At 38.3% G+C, this 22138-nt stretch overlaps 1 protein-coding gene and 1 non-coding gene across 14 annotated transcripts in view; one reads left to right on the top strand and one right to left on the bottom strand.

Moving 5' to 3' along the window:
* The first annotated feature begins 14500 nt into the window (after positions 1-14500).
* On the top strand, positions 14501-14602 carry LOC148130445 (U6 spliceosomal RNA). Its single transcript, XR_015750016.1, has one exon. It is a non-coding gene; the product is annotated as a U6 spliceosomal RNA (small nuclear RNA).
* A 395-nt stretch (positions 14603-14997) lies between these two features.
* DCAF6 (DDB1 and CUL4 associated factor 6) overlaps positions 14998-22138 on the bottom strand; it is a 54953-nt gene continuing 47812 nt past the window's right edge. For all 13 annotated transcript variants that reach the window (XM_087966588.1, XM_087966587.1, XM_087966584.1 and 10 more), the window contains 5 exons: positions 21982-22120; positions 19686-19842; positions 17462-17550; positions 15766-15871; positions 14998-15431 (listed from right to left, as the gene is read on the bottom strand). In XM_087966588.1, coding sequence (XP_087822714.1) covers positions 15367-15431; positions 15766-15871; positions 17462-17550; positions 19686-19842; positions 21982-22120 — 556 coding nt within the window. In that variant the 3' untranslated portion in view covers positions 14998-15366. The remainder of the gene's footprint in view (positions 15432-15765; positions 15872-17461; positions 17551-19685; positions 19843-21981; positions 22121-22138) is intronic.

Raw genomic sequence — 22138 nt, forward strand, 5'->3', positions numbered from 1 at the left:
GCAATGATCCAACCAAATTGCAATTATATTGAATTCTGAGTTGTGTTTTAACTTTCTTAGCCCATCAGTATCATAAGTTTAACTGTCATATATATTATATGTGGGAATCCAGTAAAGATAACAAGTATTTATTTCAAACACTGAAAGATAACTTATGTCTGTTCATTTGTACAGAAAGGTGATAGATGCTCTCTAGAGTGATTCTAACCATCAAAATAGCTGTACGCCAAATTAAATTTGAAGAGGTTGTTACTTTGTGTCGTGACTACGCAACACATGCATTTGCATCGAAGCCACAGCTACCTGAAGGATGGCATTCCTCTTCATCAGAATAAACTCTGTATCATAATTATATATGTGCGGTCTATGTAAAATGCTGTGAGGTGAAACTCTATGCATTAACCACGATTCATGTGATTGAGTTCATACAAATAATTATCATTAAAAATGGTAATCATGGGTAATAAGGGTAATCGGGGTAATGAAGGGCAATGAGGGGAAATCATTATAAATATCGAAACTCGGGTTAGATCCAACTTTATTTCGTTTGCTTAGCTATTATCTCAGACTCCTTGCGGAGGAAGGAATAAACAATAAGCTTTTGTGTTACGAAATACTGAAGTGAAGAGTGTCTTATTTTCTCCCTGCATTTGTGCCAAAGAGTAGCTGAGAGGAAAGTTGGATCTCTTACATCCTATAATATTTCATTACCTGTGATATTATGGCTGAAAGTATTGCTGTTGATGGAGGTTTTGAGGATGTTTCGGAGGTGGATGTGGATAATGTTGGAGGGGCTGGCGTGGTGCCTGAGCAGCCCTCAATTCAGTTGGACGATAATGTGGTGTCTTTGGAAAGTGAACAAACAGATAATGCGAGATGTGAAGAGGATCCTAAGCCTGTGGTAAGGCCGAAAATCCAGAAGGAACGGAAAGCAGGATTGGAATTGAGAGATGATATGAGGGGAAAGGTTTCACAAGGGAAACCTCCTACTTTTATGCCACTGACCTCCGGGACATTTGAGAAGTGGAGAGAACGACGGATTGCTGATGAAGATGAATGTAGTACTTCTACGACCAGTTTAAATGCTAGTACGTTGGAACGTCAAGTATGGTGACTTAAGCATTCATGACTCCCCCGACCATTTCGGAAAGTCCAGGGAGGGGATTTAGAATGGAAGACACATCTTTCTTTAGTTCAAGTGCCAGAGATAGCAGGGAGATGAGTAGGAGGAAGTCAGAGGGACCATTTTCTATGGAAGTAGATGAATCATTAGCAGATGTAATAGGAGTATCAGGAACTTGGAGTAAAACCTCTAAACCAGTCCCAGGTTCCAGGGTTGAATTTAGGGATGCACAAATGGGGAATAGACAAACAATTCACTCCTGGGGTCCATCAGGCAGGTCTGGATATTGGCCCCAAAGAATGGTTTGGGGTGGTCCTCCTCCTATAAACACTTCCTTTGATGGGAACCCTGATAGGTTAGCATTATTTTTAAGCCAAATTGTGAACCACTTAGAATTATATTCAAATTGTGATCCTTCTCAATGGTCTATTATAGTTGCGTTAACAGGTGATGCTGCCGATTGGGCTGCAGAGTTACATAGTGTGCATGCAAAGGAATTGATTGATGTTGGTTTGTTTTTGGATGCACTCAAAGTTCAATTTGAAGATAGGTCAAGAATACATAAATATGAAGAAGCATTAATGTCACTGAAGCAGGATGGGAGGCCTGCTGTGGAGTATGTCAGAGAATTTTAGAAATTAGCAATTAGGTTGCACACCTGGCCAGAAAGACTATTGATTAGAAAATTTAGATCTGGTTTGGATAGAGGATTGAGGCAGGCTTGTCTTTATAGGGGGGTTCCCCAGAAACTGGGGGAATGGTATAAAACAGTTGTGGAGTTGGATGTGGGACTGAGGGAGTTCCGTCCTATGTTTGGAGAGCCCAAAAGACAACCAGTAGGAGCAGTAGCACCATGGGGTAAAGTGGGGGAGGAGACTAAAAGGATTGGTAGGGGAATAGGGTCCATGAGGTGTTTCCGATGCCAAGGTCTGGGACATAGGGCAATGGAGTGTCCATCTATCGAACCCAATGATAGAAAACAGGTGGCTCACATTCCTAGCACCACAAGTAGCAATTTACCAGGTGGTATCATGCCCCGTGGTACAAAACAAGGGACAATTACATCTGAAAGATCTCAAGGGGTGTCACAAAAAACAAACACGGAAGTAATAACAAATAGACATGAGAGGAAAACACCTGATGGCAAACAACTACCCAAGGTAGTCTTGGGGTCATACGATAGTGGAGATGACAGTCCGGATGAGGATGATTTGGTGAGTAATCCTGTGTGACCATTTGTTATACCAGTAGTATTAGAAAATCTAACAAGTAAATTGATGGGTCAGTATAAGACATAAGACATAAGAATTTATTTGTCATTACACTCGCAAGCGGGTGCAACAAAATGAGGTGCTCTTCCACAAGTAAAACTGGACAAACACCACTAAAAAAGAAAAAAAAAAATTAAACTAAACACAACCAACCATACAATAATCTCTATACAATTTAAAAATGTAAATACAGTATGGAGCATTAATCGACACTGGATGTACTAGACGTTTAATTAGTAAAAAAGTGGTCAATGAATTACAGTTAGCAGTGGAAGAACTGCCCAAACCTATGCGTTTTGAACAAGTGGATGGTTCATTATTAGGTGGGAGTACTGCTACAATAATGATAATCCCTATCAAACTAGAGATAGGGAGTCATTGGGAGTCTTTACGATTTATTGTAGTACCACAGAAGAGGGAGACACTAATTTTAGGTCTAGTATGGTTAGACAAATGGAAGCCCACGATATGGTGGGAAGACGGTTTTAGGAAGTTACGAATTGCAGTTGGCCCTATGTCCCCTCCATATGTAAATAATAGGGAAGTTGTAACAGCTATAGATGATTCTGAAGAACTACGTTATCCAGAGGAATATAAAGACCTAGCAGATGTGTTTAGCAAAAAGGACTGTGAAATATTACCACCACACAGAACAACTGATTGCGCAATTGATTTAATTCCTGGAGCAGTTTCCAAAACCACTAATGTATGCCATGACTCCAAAAGAGATGGAGGAAATGAGACAATATATAGATAAAAATTTGGCGTGTGGATTTATTCAACCCAGGAAATCACATATAGCTGCCACTGTTTTGTTTCGCGAGAAAAAAGATTGTTGGTTACATCTTTGTGTTGATTTCCGCTGGCTCAATGTTATTTGTATAGACAATGTATATCCTTTACCACTGATCAACAATTTGTTAGCAATGTTAGTGACTGGCAGGTATTTTACGAAATAGTACTTATGAGAAGCCTACTATAGAGTTCGAATACGAGAGGGGGATCAATGGAAAACTACTTTTAATTGCCCCCTTGGAAGTTTTCAGTTTAACGTTATGCCATTTGGGTTGCAAGGGGCACCCGCTGTCTTCATGCAACTTATAAATGAAGTATTATAAGAACATTTATATCATGGCGTTCTAGTATATTTAGATAATATTTTAATTTATACCAAAACAATGGAGGAACATGTGACCTTAGTGAGGAAAGTTCTGAAAAAATTACTTGCTGCCAAATTATATGTGAAACTTTCGAAGTGCGAGTTTCACTGTACGTAGTTGGATTATTTGGGGTACAGAATATCCAATAAAGGAATAGAAATGGATCCCAATAAAGTCAGAGCTGTAGTTGATTGGAAAGAGCCAAAAACACGAAAGCAATTACAAAGTTTTTTAGGATTTGCGAACTTTTACCGGCAGTTTATTCCTAAATTCGCACAATTTGCTTTACCACTAACAGAATTGTTAAAAACTAAACATCAGGCGCCAAAACCCAGACCTACTCAACCCATTGTATGGTCACAGGAGTGTCAGCGAGCGTTTGACAACCTGAAAGCTTTATTTGCTCAAGAGCCCATTTTAAAACATCCTGATACAACTAAAAGTTTTGTAGTACAAGCTGATGCAAGTGATATGGCTCTGGGGGCTGTCCTCTTACAGTATAACATTGATGGACAATTACAGCCATGTGCATATACATCATGGAAATTTACAATCACAGAACACAGGTGGGGTATTTGGGAAAAGGAGGCTTTTGCCGTAAAATGGGCAGTTAGTACATAGAGACACCTATCAGAAGGGTTGAAAGAAAAATTCAAAGTTTGGATGGATCATAAAAATTTACAAGCATTACAGAAACCAAGAAAACTATCCCCTAAACAAGTAAGATGGGCTTTGTATTTTAAACGTTTTGATTTCCAGTTGCGATATGTTCCGGGAGGTAAAAACTTCATGGTGGATGTACTGTCTAGACTACCTCAATACAATGTGTCTAGAGACAAAGTTATTCCGCCCATGATCTCTGTAGAACCATCAACCGAACAAATTCAGATGTTGACCATGAAAGCGATAACCAAAAAGGAATTAGAAGAGGCTACAAAAATGGATGTATGGATAAAAACAAATAATAGTGCCTGTTTACATAAAGATGGATTGTATTAGAGAGGGGATAAAATATATTTTCCATCAAATTGTAGGAAAAAGATATTATCCCAATGTCATGATGTAAGGCAGGCTGGACATTTTGGATTTTTAAAAACACTACATTTGGTAAGGCGGCAGTTTTGGTGGCCAAATATGAGATCAGACATTGAACAGTACCTTAAAGAATGCCACATTTGTGCTACTACGAAACCTCGAGTAGGAAAACCTTTAGGACTATTACAAACTGTATCGGATCCAAACCGACCGTGGCAAGATATAGCCATGGACTTTATTGTGGAGTTGCCCAGCAGTAACGGATATACAGTAATCTGGATTATTATAGACTTGTTTTCAAAACAAGGTCACTTTATACCATGTAAAGGATTACCTTCGGCAACAAAATTAGCCAACCTGTTTATAAGACATGTATATAGATTACATGGCACACTTAGGAGGATAATTTCAGATAGAGGTGTGCAATTCACAGCATGATTTTGGAGACCGTTTGTACGCCTTTTAGGATGCTCTCAAGGTCTTAGCTCTGCATACCATTCCAGCACCAATGGTGCTGCTGAAAGAGATAATGCGATGATTGAAAGATATTTGAGATCATATACATCTTATCAACAGCGAGAATGGGCTGATTTGCTTCCATTTGCTGAAGTAGCATATAATAATGCTACACATGAAAGCACAGGATATAGAACATTACAGGTAGTAAATGGGATAGAATTTGCGCCAATTCCTGATTTACAATGTGATGAACAACAACTCATAAATCTCCAAATGTGGTCAAAAAAAGTTCAGGATAGTTGGGATAAAGTAAAAGAGACTCTCAATAAAACAGCACTAGAATATAAACACCAAGCAGACAAGAAAAGGAAAGAGTATAAAGCATTCAAACCTGGAGATCATGTTTACCTATCAACTAAATATATAAAATTACAGCTAAATAGTCGAAAATTGGGACCAAAATATATTGGATCTTTCCAAATTATGAAAGTGATAAAACCCTGTAACTGTAAAACTTAAATTGCCACCACGGTTACATCGAATACAACCTTTATTTCATGCTAGTTTACTTAAGCCTGCAGAACACATTGATATACCTCAACTTCAGGAATCTGTAGTAGCTAAAGATGTAACCCATGCTGAAATTGATAAAATTCTAGACTCGCAGATATGTAGAAAAGTGTTACAATACTAATAAATAAATACTTAGTGAGATGGAAAGAATATCCTGAAACAGAAGCAACCTGGGTGAAAGTAGCAGATATGTGTGCAAATAGACTGATAAGGCAATTTCATACCAAATATCCCAATAAATCTGGACCACAAGTAGAGACATAATTAGTGATATAATGTATATTGTTTTTAGACTGGTTCCTGGTAGAGAGGGACGATGTCACGACTATGCAACACATGCATCGAAGCTACAGCAACCTGAAGGATGGCATTCCTCTTCATCAGAATAAACTCTGTATCATAATTATATGCATGGTCTATGTAAAATGTTGTGAGGTGAAACTCTATGCATTAACCACAATTCATGTGACTGAGTTCATACAAATAATTATCATTAAAAACGGTAATCATGGGTAGTAAGGGTTATCAGGGGTAATGAAGGGAATTGAGGGGAAATCATTATAAATATCGAGTCCCAGAAAACTTGGGTTAGATCCAACTTTATTTTGTTTGCTTAGCTATTATCTCGGACTCCTTGCGGAGGAAGGAATAAACAAGAAGCTTTTGTGTTACAAAATACTGAAGCGAAGAGTGTCTTATTTTCTCCCTGCATTTGTGCCAAAGAGTAGCTGAGATTTTGGTCCAGATGTTACTGGCAGATCGTTGTAGCATTATAATTTGAAACTGCTCATCAGGTCTCACCAATGCAAATAGAATAGTTATAAAATCTCTAAGAAGAGTGATGTTTTTAGAACTAAGAGCAGAAAGTTATCTAAGGGTGCTAGTTTTATCCATGCTCCCATCTCTTGCTGCCCTATTTGTCACATGCTTTAGCTTTTATCTCATTTAAAAATGTATTTTATTTAAAAGTAATCAATAAAGACCAGAGCAACCGCCTTAAAAAGGTAATTAAGGTGTAGTCCATGCAACCTTTCCCTTTTTACTTTAAATATACATCTTTGTCTTATTTCCTTTTCACCCGTTATGTGTATTCTCTTAAATCTCTCCTCTAAGGAGAAAACCAAATATTTAACTAAAACATATTTTAATGCATTGCATACAAATGAGGTTACCTTGAAAGGACCACCTTTTTTACCTCAGTCAACCTCCATGTCCCCATGTTATTGTACATGTTAAACTGATTTGTGACATTATGCACATCCTGAAAGACAGGGGTCCCCAACCGCCGGTCCGCGGACCGGTACCGGGCGTGGAACAAGCCTTACCGGGCGCTGGTTGCTGGGCGCCGCCATCTTTTGGTAAAAAGCGCTTCCGGTGAGCTTTTCCGGTAGAAAGCTCACCGGAAGCACTTTTTCATCATAAAAAGATGGCGGCGCCAACGCTCGGTGAGCTTTTCTGGGTAGAAAGCCATTTCTACCCGAAAAAGCTCACTGAAGCGCTAGCGCCGCCATCTTTTTGACGAAACAGCGCTTCCGGTGCGCCACCGGAAGCGCCTTTTCATCATAAAAAGATGGCGGCGCCCAGTTGACGCCGATACCGGGCCGTGGCGCCCAGCTGATGCCGGAACCGGGCCGCGGCGCCGAAAGGTTGGGGATCCCTGCTGAAAGAGACTGCAATATCTGCCTGAGTTCTTTTATATCAAAGCTAGGAAGCAGCTTAATCCTATGTAGGCTGTAACTTCTGCAAACTACAGTGGACAAATCTTGTTTGTATATGTCAGCTGTTAAAGATAGTCCAGACTAGGAAAACAATGCCATGTAGATCAGTAGTTTTATTGTAAAGCTATAGAAACAGAAACTCGTACATGTAAATGCACTTCCCTCCTCCCTCCCTTTATATTCCTGTGAGCTAGGGGGACTTGTCTGAGATATTTACTTTCTCCATCCGGGATAGGGCCCCTTTTATTTATTTATTTATCTATTTATTTATTTATTTTATTTTATTTATTTATTTATTTATTTTGTCAAACAATTATGAGATAACAGGTATAAGTATAAACAGGGTTATAAATATATGAAATGGATACGAATAAGAAAAAAAGAAACAATAGGACAGGGACGGTAGGCACGTTTTGGTGCACTTATGCACGCCCCCTACAGACCTCTTAGGAAAGGGGTGAGGTCAATAGTAGACAGTCTAATGTTGAAGATTTTGGGGTTTTGGGAAGAAACCACAGTGTCAGGCAGAGTATTCCAGACATTGTCTACTCTGTTGCTGAAGTCGTGTTTCCTGCAATCAAGTTTGGTGCAGTTTATCTTTAGTTTGTATCTATTTAGTGCTCTTGTATTGTGTTGGTTGAAGCTGAAGTATTCATTGATAGGTAGGACATCGCAATATATAATTTTATATGCAATACTTAGATCTAACCGAAGGCGGCGTAATTCTAGGTTGTCTAGGTCTAAAATTTCAAGTCTGGTGGCATAAGGTATTCTGCTACGAGTAGAGGAGTGGAGGATTCTTCTCGTAAAATATTTCAGGACTTTCTCAATTGTATTAATATCCAATATGCAATGCAGGTTCCAGACTGATGAGCTGTATTCAAGTATTGGTCTAGCGAATGTTTTATATGCTCTACTTAGTAGAGTGATATTACCAGAGAAAAAGCTACGCAGGTTTAGGTTAACAACTCTTAATGCCTTTTTGGCTATGTATTTACAGTGGGCTCTAGCACTTAGATCATTTGAGATGAGTACTCCAAGGTCCTTGAAAAAGTTTTTGTCATCAACAATGTCTTGACTATTCAGCTTTTATTTTATTTTTTTATTTTTTTTGCCAATATGTAAGACAGAGCATTTATTTGTTGAGATTTGAAGTTGCCATTTGTTTGACCATTCTGACACACAGTCGAGGTCTTTTTGAAGGGTAGCAGCATTGTCAGTGGTGTTGAATAGTTTTACATCGTCAGTGAAAAGGACGCAGTTGCTCTTAATATAATCACAGAGGTCATTAATATAGAGTATGAAGAGAGTTGGTCCTAGAACACTGCCTTGGGGGACACCACTGTTGACAGGTACAGAATTTGAGAGGACGCTCCCAATTTTGACCATTTGTTGTCTGTTTGACAGGAATGCTTCTATCCAGTTATGCAGGTGTCCAGAGATACTATAAGACCTTAGTTTTAGGAGTAGTTTATCGTGTACCACTGAATCAAAGGCTTTACAGAAGTCTATGTAATTTGCATCAATTGCTTTGCCCTGATCAAGTTGTGTAGTCCATATGTTTTTGCAGTGTAAGAGTTGCAGGTTACAGGACAGTTTCCTTCTGAAACCAAACTGTTTGATAGAGAGTAGGTTGTTTGTCTCTAAGTGGAGGATAATGGATTGGTTAATAATTGATTCCATGACTTTACAGGTGACACAGCATAAAGAGATTGGTCTGTAATTTTCAACTAGGCTGGGGTCTCCCTTTTTGAAGATGGGAATGACTGTGGCTAGTGACCATAGATTTGGCAAGGAGCTGGTCCTGAAAGATTTTTCAAAGATTATGCTTAAAGGTTCAGCTATGGCAGTGGATAGCTTTTTTAAAAAGTAGGCACAAACTCCATCCGGTCCAATAGATAAAGTTGGTTTTAGATTGCATAGTGCTTTTTCAACATTGTCTTCTGTAAAATCGATATCTATTAAATCATTGTAGTTGTCTGTGGTTCGACTAGGAAATATTGGGCATGATCCATTGCTGTTTACAAATACTGAGCCAAAGAATGTGTTAAAGAGGTTGGCTTTAATGGTGTCATTGTTGCAGTCTTTACCATTTGGTTCTTTTAGGGGTGGGATGGACTGTGAGTCTTTTAGTTTGTTGTTTACAAAATTGTAGAAAGCACGGGTGGAATTGGTGCGTAGAAGGTTTTCCTCTTGTTTAGTGTGATAATTGGTGCATTCAATCTTTATCTGGTGGCATAAATTTTTGTATCGGCTTTTAAAGTTGGCAATGTAACCAGATTTGTTTTTCCACCAAAGTGATTTCTTTTTGGATTGGAGCTTTCTTATTGTTATGGGTAATTTGTTTTTTCTGGTTTTGGGAGTTGTTATTGGTACATATAGTTTGATGACTCTTTTGACTTCAAGTAAAAATATGTTGTAGTGATCTTCAACAGTATTGCATCCAGTGAATAGAATTTGCCAATCACGAGATGAGAGATCATTGTCTATAAGATCCATAGTTGCCTTTTTTGAAGTTATAATTGGGGATCCTGTCGTTATGGTGATTTTTGTGAGGACATATGTTGAGACAAAAGTCAATCATGCTGTGGTCACTGTTGGAAAAGGATTCATTAATTTGTATTCCATAAATTGAATTCAAACTGTTGCAGAAGATGAGATTGAGGCAGTTGTTTAGTCTAGTGTTGTTGGTTACTAGTTGTTACAGTCCTAGTGTGGTAATGGCATTGTACAGGGTTGTATTAATGGGTTCAGATGTACATTCATTTAGTGTCCAATTTATAAGAGGTAAGTTGAAGTCACCAAGAAAAATGGGAGGGTGTGGGCAGGAGGCAGCCCATGTCAGTAGTGAAGTTAGCTTGTTTGCATGAATTATATCATAGTCAGGGGCACGATAGCAAAGTAAGAAGTGGATTGAGATGTTTAAGGACAGTTCACAGATGATGGTCTCGGGAAGAGCAAGCTCTTGTATAATTTGGATCTTTTTTAGATTTAGAGACTTTTTATAGAATATAGCAACTCCACCACCTCTACGGATTTCGCGATCTGACCGAAAAACTTGATATTCTCTTGTAATGGTAATGGAGTCTGGGAAAGATGCATTTAACCATGTCTCACAGACAAATATAATGTCAAATGTGGTTGAGCTTAGAAGGATAAGGAATTCGTGCATCTTATTTGCGAGGCTTCTTGCATTAAGTAGTTTGCATTTAAGATATGAAGTAGTGGGTCTGGTGGAAGTAAGCATCCCTAATATTGGATGTTTGGGTGATGGATATTGTGATGTGGGTTGAGGCTCTTGCTTTTGATACAGTCAGCATGGTAATCAGTGTATAGATTTGTATTACCTAATTCATGTAATCTTTTGAGCTCAGAACGTAGCTCCTGGGATCGTACACGTTGCTGTAAGGTTAGATCAGGGCGAGAATGAAGGTTCTTATGGTTGTTGTTCTTTGCGAGTGAATTTATTGAGAAAATGAACTTGCGTTTGCTTGTTTCGTTTTTGCAAACAACCCTGCAGAGGCATGGGATAATCAAGCCGTCTTTGTTTTTAAACTCAGGACCAACACGGGAAATATCAAGTATTTCTTCAGGGGAGATGGTTGCTTGATTTTCTCTGATGATGTTTCGAACATTAGAGATGTTGACCTCTAGACCAAATAAGATGGCATTTGGTCGCTTCCATTCACGCTCAACAGCTTCTTTGATGAGGATGGGGATAATCAATATTTGTGGGATTTGTTGTTTTTTGTGGATTGGGTTTTGGTTGCGGTTGTTGAGTAGAGATATGGTCTGTAGATGTTTGATGTTCGTTTTTTAGTGCTGTCTCTTTTTTTTCAAGGTTTGCCAATCTAGTTTGTATAGTGTCCAGGGATGCTACAATGGTGTCAAGGGATGTTATATGTGTTTCAATGGTATTGACTCTTTCAAACAGGGTAATGTATTTTTCTAGTTTGGGTCTGCATGGCGGACAGAAATATGGAAAAGCATTGGCAGATGTTTTTAGGAATAGAGCCATTTGCTTAGGTAATCCTAAGCAATTATGGTAAGCATAGTTGTTACAAAGAGAACATTTGATGTAATCTTTATTCTCCTTTAAAGATTCCTTACAAACAAGGCAAGAGCAAGAGTCTTGTGGTTCTTTAGTAGGGGTTGCTTCCTTTTTAGGTTGAGGTTTGACATTGGATTATTTTTCTGGCATGGTGGGTTTGTTGAGATGGTTTGTTGATTAGGTTGTTCAATCAAACAAGGTATTGTGGTAATCAATAAAATAATATTGTGCCAAACAGTCTATTATACTAATCACACTAGTCAATTAATTTAACTAATCAATAATCACCCTAATAATTCATTACACTAATCAGTAAACACACTAGACAATTAATTGTCCTAAACATTAATTTGCACTAAACATACTAATCATACTAATATTCAAAGTAGTTAACCAAACTAATCAATAACCACTAGTCTATGATAATCTGTAATAATATATTACTCACTAATGATAAATAATTGTAAAAATTAATTAATCATTTAGTAAGATCAGTTAATCAATTAAACAGAGTTATATTGGGAAAAATTAGGGCAGGAAGAGAATAATGGGAGGAAGAGGAGAAGATTTAGTTTGGATGGTCCTGGGGGGTATAGGAAGAGGGCATATATTAGGTTGGAAGTATAGATGAAAGTCTTTTGGCAGAAGGTTACTCTTTACTCATTTCTTCAGATCTTCAGTTAGTGATTTTGGGGAACCAGATCTGTCTTCACATGGATCTTCTTGTCTTCAGGAATATATTAGGCTGAAGGTAACTATGAAAGTCTTTTGGCAGGTTAATCTTCACTCGTTACTTCAGATCACCAGCTAGCGATCTTAGGGATTAGGTCTGTCTTCTCACGGATTCTCGTCTTTGGTCAGCGATCTTAGAAATTAGGCTACTGAGTGAATTAGCAGGGCTGCACTCTGAGATCAGGACCTCCGATGTGGGATTTGACGATAGCAGATGATCGATGATGTAGGCGGAAGTTTGGGCAGCAGTTTTACTGGAAAGTTAGCACTCCGGGATCAGGCTTCCAGCCGTTGGAAGTTCGGCAGTTGGAGCTCTGCCGTTGATCAAGGCTCCAACGGGTTTAGGGCTACAGCGCTGCTTTAAAAATTAGGAGCTTCGGCTCCTCAGGATCTCGGGTGCAGGCAATGGTTTTATAGGTTTTTATAGGTGGGAAAGGCTCCAAAGGGCTCTGGGCTATAGCGTTTTGAAGGAAACAGTAGCTCCAGTGCTCTGGGATCCCTGGCACAAGCGGTCCTTCAGGGTGGCCACAAGAATGGCAAGCGCTCCTGAAACCGGTCCTCAGTCATAGGATCGGGTGATTTTTGCCGATAACTGATGCAGGTGGCAACCTAACAGTCTCTTTTGTTTGGAGATGAACAGCAAATCTTCCCACGATCAACTATTTATTTTAATCAGAAAGGGAAACAGTAGGGACCCACTCACGATCAAATGACCATCAGAGCAAGAGCCTCACCTTGCTAGTTATACACCGCCATCTTCGAACCCCTTATCTGACCATTGCCTTGATAGTGGCTCCTCTTCATGTCCTTCAAGGCCATTGTCATTTCCATCTACGGAATATGAATTCGTTTTCACTGGCTATGAGATAACTCTAGCTAAGCACCAGACCTTTGGAACATCACTCGAGGTATTAGATTAGCCCCGATACTGCAGGCTTTTTGCAAGGCCTTCAAGGTGTTTTTTGTTAATGGGCTTGGGAATCAAAAGGTGTAACAGCCTATACAATTGTAATATGGTTGCTGATCCTATGCAATGTTTTTTTTTAATCACAGTTGCTAATAATACATATGTTATGAATAAATTTGATATTTCAGTTATATGCACTGAAATAAACATTCTGCAGAAATTATGTATTTATTTTGAAAAATAACCCCAATTACTTTAGCAGAATTTATTTCCAAAGCCCAATATTCAGATATAAAATGTTGCAGGAGTACCTGTTCTGACCAAGGCTTCCCAAGACCATAATTAAGCACATGCTTATTTAAAACAACTCGTTTTATTTCAACTCTGGGAATTACGTTCATTCCCAGCCGGTAATGAGTCCCAAACAGTCCCTTCAAGATAAGCACCCACCTTTCTTTCCTTTGAATTGCTGCCAACAACTAGAGTGCCAAATGAATTATAAAAAACCAACCGAAGTACAAAGTCCACACAGATCTTCAAGGATTAATCCAAACAGAAAATGACTTTGCTTCCTACAAAGGTTTCTTCACCTTTTGCCTGTTCTTTATACCTTATGGGAGGGGCAATCATCTCCAAGCCTTATTCTCGAGTTGCCCCTTTTGTCTCAGCTGCTCTTGCCTTCTAGCAACTCTGTGAACACCGTGCACTGGGAACAGGCTCCCTTTGTTCCTCGGCCTTGCTGCTGGCAGACTCCGGAGGCTCTGGAGTCAGCACACCACAGTTGGTCTTGGCCCCATCTCTGCATCAGATGCAGGACCCTCGTCCGAGTCCTCTCCCGACTCCTGGAATGGTCCCCGTTGTTCCCCACTGTCCAATTCCATTGCCATGTGCACAGGCTGCCGGTGGACCATAGCAGTACCAAATGATTTCACTACAAAATTTGGTTGGAGGAAACAAGACTAAAATAGACTAAAATTCCCAAGCTTTTCCTTTATATGGATCCATGCACTATTGTGTAAGGCTTTTAATAATTACAATATAGAACATGGCAACAGGTCCTTAAGTGGTTGTTTGTGAATGCTCCGAAATTAAATTCAAAAAACAATAATGAACTGTGAAATGTTACAAGATGTGCTCCCATCTGTAATGTTGCAAAAGTTTGGCAAAAATACAATTGTCTTTTGTGATTTCCAGCAAAAATATCCTGTTATGAAAGGTAATGCTCTCATAAGGTTTAGCTATTTAAAAAAATATTTCCCTTTGTCATTACCAAAGGGATTATTTGCAACGCATTGTGGATCACGATGGTTAGGGAGCACTCATCTAAAGACCACCTGGCATCTTTTTATTATTTTGTTCACAATAATATTAGTGGAGCTTAAGTTTGCTAATACAGACTTTCATTGTAAGCCTATATGATTGTATCTACACAAAGAATGGCCTTGTAATTACTCCTCCAGCAGTACTCTATGCTATACTTTGATAAGACATGTATTACAATTGGAACAGAGAAAAGATTAGCATACCAATGCTTACAGATGGCATGCAAATTTATGAATTGTTCCATATTATTTAGAAGGTTGAGTTTATTTTAACTTTTACTCTGGACATATTATTGTATTTTATAATTGCTGTAAAGTGGAAGAGTGATATGGCAACATATATTATGTGTGTGTGTATGTATACACAAATGCACAAATACATATGTAACAAACTGCTTTTATAAGGAATATTAGTATGATTTTATAAATACCTTAATATAAAATTATTTCATTCCAACACTTGCAGTGAGCACAAGAAATGAAATTCTCTTGTTTTCTTTTTAAAAGATTAATCTTTTAAAGATTAACCACAGAAGATCACTTGGTAACAGAGGGAGGAATGAAATCACTCTAATAAGTAAGAATGTAATGTAGCAGGTTGGTTGGATTGCTATGTACAGTCATAATGAAAAGACAAATACAAATGTAAAACAACCACATCTTTTAATAGAAAGCAATAAACATGCAAATAGCAGGTATAGAAATTTATTTGAACCAATGTTTTTACTATTAGGTAAGTTATTTTAACATTGATCCAAGCTCCCATATTTGCAAGTTAAGGGAAAATATTGCACTTTGCATTGTCTAGCACTCCTCATACATGGCAAAACATTTTAAAAACATTTTGCTTTTTTAACTTGCACACTCGCACAAGTCATGCACACACATTCAAAAATCAGAATGTTAGATTACCCAAAGCAAAACCTTAAAATTGCACTAAAGCTTTGTAAGGAAAAATATAATTCACGAGTTATACAAATTTCATGACATTTTGTTGTTTCCAGAAAATAGCCAATTACTCTTCATCTTCATTTTCATTTTCTTGGCCAGAACCTTCAGACCTGTCACCTTCCAGCCGGTCTATAAGATATAAAAGCAATATTTTATAAGAGAAAAGTATTCATTTTCAAATGGATTAGAACATACAATTGTTCTATAAATATTTCTACAAATATCAGAAAGAAAATGCAAGAATAAAAATATGTAAAGTTTTCCTAATTTAAAGTAGTGCCTTAATAGAATCTACTACCCAAATATAAAATTACTTTAAATGATGGTGTCCTCCTGGGAAAAGGCAACTTGCATGTACAGTAGCCTTTATGCTTACATTTATAAGTATCCAAGAAGAGGAGGATGTAATAAAAGAAAATAAGAAAGCGTGTCTCATAAGAAAGGGTGTCTGAAGGTATCTTACCTGCTCGTATGTGATTCAAAGATGCCAACATCCTTAACATAAAAGAAGCTGGAACAGTAATTGTGTTTCTAGTTTCTTCCAGCATTAATTCATTTCGAGTTATAACCTACAAATGAGTAGAATGGCAATTAAACAAGAATTTAATAGAGAGTTGTTTTCTTGGCCAATTATATATGATAGTGCAACTATTACCGTGTTCCTCACAAAATAAGGCCGGGCCTTATTTTTTTTTTTAGCCCTGAAAAAACGGCTAGGACGTCTTTTCGGGTGTGAATTAATTTCTCTCCCCCACACACACACCAGCACCGTCTCCAACAACAGCGTCTGAGTTGCTCCCGCTTTTCCCCCATCCCCATAACAGGGGAAAAAAGATTTTGAGGTACCTGGGAGCGCCGCGCGCTGCATTTTGGTTTAATCCCGAGCGGCTGGGTGGACGTGAGAAAAGCCGAGCGTTTCTGCTGCTGCTACCCTTGGTGCTCCAGCCTCGGGTTCTGCAAGTTTGCAAAAGTCCCAGTGCGCAGCCTGTTCCTGCATTCCAAGCACCCAGGCAGAGCCGCAGCTGTCCCTCTCTCACCAGCGCCGTCTCCAATAACAGTGGCAGCAGCGGCGGGAACTGTGGAAGCGTTTTAGCCGCTTCTTGGGTGGGGGAGCCGCCTCCGTAACTTCCACGGTTCCCGCCGCTGCTGCCACTGTCATTGGAGACGGCGCTGGCGAGAGAGGGACAGCTGCGGCTCTGCCTGGGTGCTTGGAATGCAGGAACAGGCTGCACACCGGGACTTTTGCAAACTTGCAGAGCCCAAGGCTGGAGCACTAAGGGTAGCAGCAGCAGAGGCGCTCGCTCGGCTCTTCTCACGCCCACCCAGCCGCTCGGGATTAAAGCAAAATGCAGCGCGCGGTGCTCCCAGGTACCTCAAAATCTTTTTTTCCCCCTGTTGTTACAGGGACAGGGGAAAAGCAGGAGCGACTCAGACTGTTGTTGGAGATGGTACTGGCGAGAGAGGTGCCAGCACCGGTGGGAACCATGGAAGCTACAGAGGCCTGAGAAGCAACTGAAACACTGCCAGACATCCACGCCGACGCTGCCCGCCTGCTGACCCGGGTAAGGGAGGGGTAAGGGAGCCCTCCGTGCTCCACCATGGTGTTAGGAGCGGCTGATGGTGAGGTGTAGGTGCCCACGGGGCACTCCTAATGGCAAGTTCCCCCCCTGCCTCCCCCCCCCCAATTTCGCATGTTTTAAACTAGGCCTAAATTTGGGGGGAGGGGCTTAATTTCATTTTATGCCTAGAAAACATGCTGGGTCTTCCTATTGGGGTGGGGACGTATTTTTGGAGAAACACGGTATATTAATACACAACAATGATTTTGTCTCAGTAATGGCTCATATTTAGCAAATAGATCTTCCAATTTGAATTTCTTGATGTACAACCACTGAAATGAATTGTTAATTGCTGAAGTTTTATGTATACTTTAATGAAGTCTCAATTCATGTTGCATAAATTTTATAATTCACCTCCATGTTATTCTAAGAGTAATTTATGATCTTTTAGGGTAATGCAGCTATGAAAATAGTACTTCTTTCTAAATGATAGATATTAGAGATACAACAGGTTAATTTGCTCAAATATGGATAACTTACTTTGAAAAAGAGTTATCACTTTTTATCATAGTTTGATGTTAGAGCAAAAGCACATCTTACCTCATCAGCAAGTTTCCGATTAAAAATCTTGGATTCTTCCAATGGTGACCAGATTTTAATATCATAATCAATACCTGATGAAGCTAAAACTAAACAATCATTAGAAATATATTAGAAACAGTGTAAAGCTTTGTAAATATAAATAGCATCTGAGAGTAGTCTGCTACATCATTATCTACAGATAGTCCTTGACTTACAACCATTCCTTTAGTGACTGTTTGAAGTTACAATGGCACTGAAAAAGTGACTTATGGGTGTTTTTCCCTGTGGTCATGGGATCAAAATTCAGATGCTTGGCAAACGGCGTGTATTTATGATGTGTCACAGAGTCATGTGTGTTTCTGCCAAGTAAAATCAACTTAACAACTGCTGTGATTCATTAAACAGCTGTGGCAGGAAAGGTCATAAAATGAGGCAAAATTCACTTAACTGTCTTGCTTTGCAATGGAAATTTTGAGCTCAACTGTGGTCGTAAGTTGAGGACTACCTGCATTTTAAAGTTGTTGTTTTTTTTAATTAAAAATTCACTAAGATAGATGAGCGATCCCTATCCTGCAATATCCTTCAAGATATGGAAAGGTATATTATTCATAAAACAAAGAACAGGAAGATATCTCACATTAACAAATATGTAAATACCTTGATACAGAAGCATTTTTTTTTTAAATCTCAGAAATAACTAAGTAAATGAAGTCAATAGCAGAGAAAGTTTATCACCAAATGTGCATCCTTTCCAGACAACTGGCTCTCAGGCTTAATTTAATTAGAAATATTGTTTAATTAAAGAACTTTTATGAGTAATGATTTTCTCTTTTAACAATTAAATTGTTTCAATAAAATTATTAATTTCTATACAGCCCAAATCTCCAGTTTAACTGCCTTTAAGCCCCTCAACTATTCTTTTAAAAATATTTCTACATTCTCCTTCCAAATAAAACTTTGGGGATAGCATGTTATCTATAACTGAGCACTGTAATATGGGAAGGGTGATAACTAATCAGTTTATCCATTTAGGATATTTTGAATACTAGAGTTAAAATTTAGCCCTAAATTAGCCTTCATCAGAAGGATTCTATGTAATTGAATAAAGAATAAGACGTATATCCTCTCATAGAGGCACATTCCTTCCGGGAAGCTGTGATGCTATCATAACTTGTAACCATAATCACAATGGTTGTCGCATCTAGAGAAGGATTATAATTCTGCCCCTATATTTAATTTTATTATTTTTAAGTGTTTGATTTATTTTTGTATGCTTTGTTGAAGCTAAGTATACTGCTTTACTATTCTAGGAGGAGTTGTTTATCCAACTTTAGAATTCTTCAAGGAAGAGGCTATGCTTTATAGCACTGCTTTGCTATTTTATAAAGTCTCTGGTTGACTTCAGTTACTCCAATGAACACCGTGTGCTCTCCACTTTTTAAACCATGGAACACATGTTTATATTCATGATGGAAAATAAAATATGAAAATATTTAAATAATCGGTTTTCCACTCCAGCTGAGTATCAGTCTGTTTTTTGAAATTAGGTCCTGATGGAGTATATAGCACGGTAGGATTTGCAATTCCTGGAATAGGGGCAAAGGTGCATTTTTCCCACACCAGTTAAGAGAAATAAAGACAAAAACAGAATGAAATATAATAAGGACTTTTTTTAAAATAGAAAAGCCTGTGATATTTCAGTCACAGGTTTCTACTTGGCAGGGGTGGAAATGACAACATAAAATACAAGTACAGATAGTAATCGACTTACAACCACAACTAAGCCTATAATTTCTGTTGCTAAATGGGACATTTCTTAAGTGAGTTTTGCTCCGTTTTATTATCTTTTTTGCCATAGTTGATAAGTGAATCACAGCAGTTGTTAAGTTAGTAACATATTGTTAAGTGAATCCTGCTTTCCCATTGACTTTGCTGGTCGATGATCACATGACCCTAGGGCACTGCAACCATCACGAGTCAACTGCCAAGTGTCTGAATTGTGAGTGTGAAAAATAGTCACATGTCACTTTTTTCAGTGCAGTTGTCACTTGAAATGATCACTAAACAGACTGTTGTAAGTCCAGGTCTACCTGTAATGTTCATGCTTCAAATGTCAGGATGCAAGAAGATGAACCGGGGTTTGGACTTTCTTGCAATGCACATTTCATCATTTTTGCACCAGCCAAGGGATTCCACACAAGGTATCTATGAAATTGTCTATTACCAATGGAGAGAGTCTTACTTGGATCAAATGGATGTGGCTGCAGACAGTTCACTACATGATTATCTGCTTCCAGAAGCATCAGGTGCTCAGCGGTATGTCGATCCCAGATGAAGATGTGTCCACAATCTGAACCACTCATTACGAAGTTAGAACCCCAGAAATTAGCTTCTTTTATCTACAGGTAAATCAAGGCACTTCATTTTTATGTGTAAGAAGCATCATTGAGAAACATGGACAAGAAAGCATTCAATCTGTTCTCTAAATCAGAGACACGCTGGGCCTGAAAAGAGGCTTGTTAATTCTCATTAGCAGAAGGGAAAGCTTTCACATTTAATGTTTAGATTGCAATTTATTATGCCCAAATCTGGAAAAGTTTATAGGATCAAATAAAATTATTTTTGTTCAAGTAGCTTGGATTATGCTTTGAAAATAAATATAGTATTAAAGAGCAAAAAACAAAAGTCTGCTGTATTTGTTTTTTATATTTTTATATAATTATAGCATCAACTTCCTATCCTATCAAAACCAGATATAACAATCCAGCTGATGCATCTTAGAAATATTTTGAATCAATTTGGAACAGTCTGTACAATATCAGTAAATATAACATTTAGACAGCTTTCAAAAGGCCAATATAAATTTTGTTCATTTCAGAAAAAAATTCCAAAAAGTGATTTGGATTAATTAAAAGGAAGATGAAAAGGGTGGATGACAGAGTGTCATATATGTTTTAAAATGTAGAGATTATTTAAAATTGCAACAGAAATAATAGACTGTCCAACTATAAAGGAAGTATTTCCAGAAAGGTCAATCATTTCAGCAATCACTAAAGGAAAAACCGTTTAACTTGGATAAGAACTAAATTATACAAATAACTGAATCTGCTCATTGTGTGGGTAACCTACACGAAAGCTGAAGGGCACAAATGGTCACATGATCAAACAATAACTATGCTATATAGATCATTTCACCAAACAATAAAATAAATACTATATTGCACCTGACATTTAAATAAGTATTCTGAATTACATAATTTCAGAAAAATGTTTTTCTTTTTTGTAAAGAAGATGAACACCTGCATGCATGGAGAATATTATTCCTTTTGTTAGCAGTAAATTCTGAATGCAGTCCTACTTGTCAATGACTTGACAGAAACATTTTTTTAAAAAAAATTAACATGTCACAATTTACTCTAGTCACTCGTATAGCATCTATAGCTTTCAGCACTTTTAAAAGAAGTATTCTTAATTTTTTTTCCAGTGGTTTTCCATATCTGTCCTCATGGAATGATTGTAATTTTTCTATAAAATTAGCCAGGACAAATATAATCTATTATTTTTATTAAGATTATTTTCTACGCAAATGATGACATCTATATATAAAGCAGCTTATAATATTTGTCATGAACGAATATTAAAAAACAAAGGTGCCCATTACTTGAACTGAATTTCTGGTAACTACACAAACACAGAAATGGGTTGATATTGCCTTTTTCTGGGATTTTGTTTTTCTTCTGAGCATAGTCTAGGGCAGTGATCCCCAACCTTTTTTACGCCGCGGCCCGGTACCGGCATCAGCTGGGCGCCACGGCCCGGTACCGGCATCAGCTGGGCGCCGCCATCTTTTTTTTGATGAAAACGTGCTTCCGGTGAGCTTTCTACCCGGAAAAGCTCACCGGAAGCGCTGGCGCCATCTTTTTGATGAAAAGCGTGCTTCCGGTGAGCTTTCTACCCGGAAAAGCTCACCGGAAGCGCTGGCCGCCATCTTTTTGATGAAAAGCGTGCTTCGGTGAGCTTTCTACCCGGAAAAGCTCACCGGAAGCACTTTTCATCAAAAAGATGGCGGTGCCAGCAAGCCAGCGGCCCGGTAGGACCTGTTCATGCCGGTACGGTCCGCGGCCCGGTGGTTGGGGACCCCTGGTCTAGGGCACCTGGAATATTCAGAGGGTTCTCGGGATCCAACCTTGACCTGCTTCTGAGATTAGTTAAATTTAGCTGATATTGCCAGCTGCTAAGGTATAATTAAATAACTTATCATAAATATATAACATCTACAATATGTTTAGAAAAGTGACAATACTATTATCTGCATATACCAGAATATTACCATGCTTTTTTCCCTTTTTATATGACAAGGTTTATTTAGATATTAGTGCTTTGAGAAAAACCTCTCCAGGAAGATAATAATAGCAATTGTTAAGACATTTATTATTTAATGTTCATTATTTAACAATAAAGTAACAAATAACTTTACTATTAAATAATAATTTCTGAAACAAGATAGTATAGCAATATATTTAGCCGAAATGAGGTACCATTGTCCGTGAGTTCCGATGACCTTTATAAACCATTTTTATTAAGGGGCGTCTAATATTTAGTGTTTCTAATTCTTCCATTTCCTTTCTTTCTTTTCTTCGTCTGAAAAGTTCCTGGATGCGAGCAACAGCAGATCGTCTGTAGATTATGAACAAA

This window comes from Notechis scutatus, chromosome 5, assembly GCF_049901735.1.
Source record: "Notechis scutatus isolate UNSWTSFEM ecotype Mainland chromosome 5, rNotScu1.2, whole genome shotgun sequence".
Classification (NCBI taxonomy): domain Eukaryota; kingdom Metazoa; phylum Chordata; class Lepidosauria; order Squamata; family Elapidae; genus Notechis; species Notechis scutatus.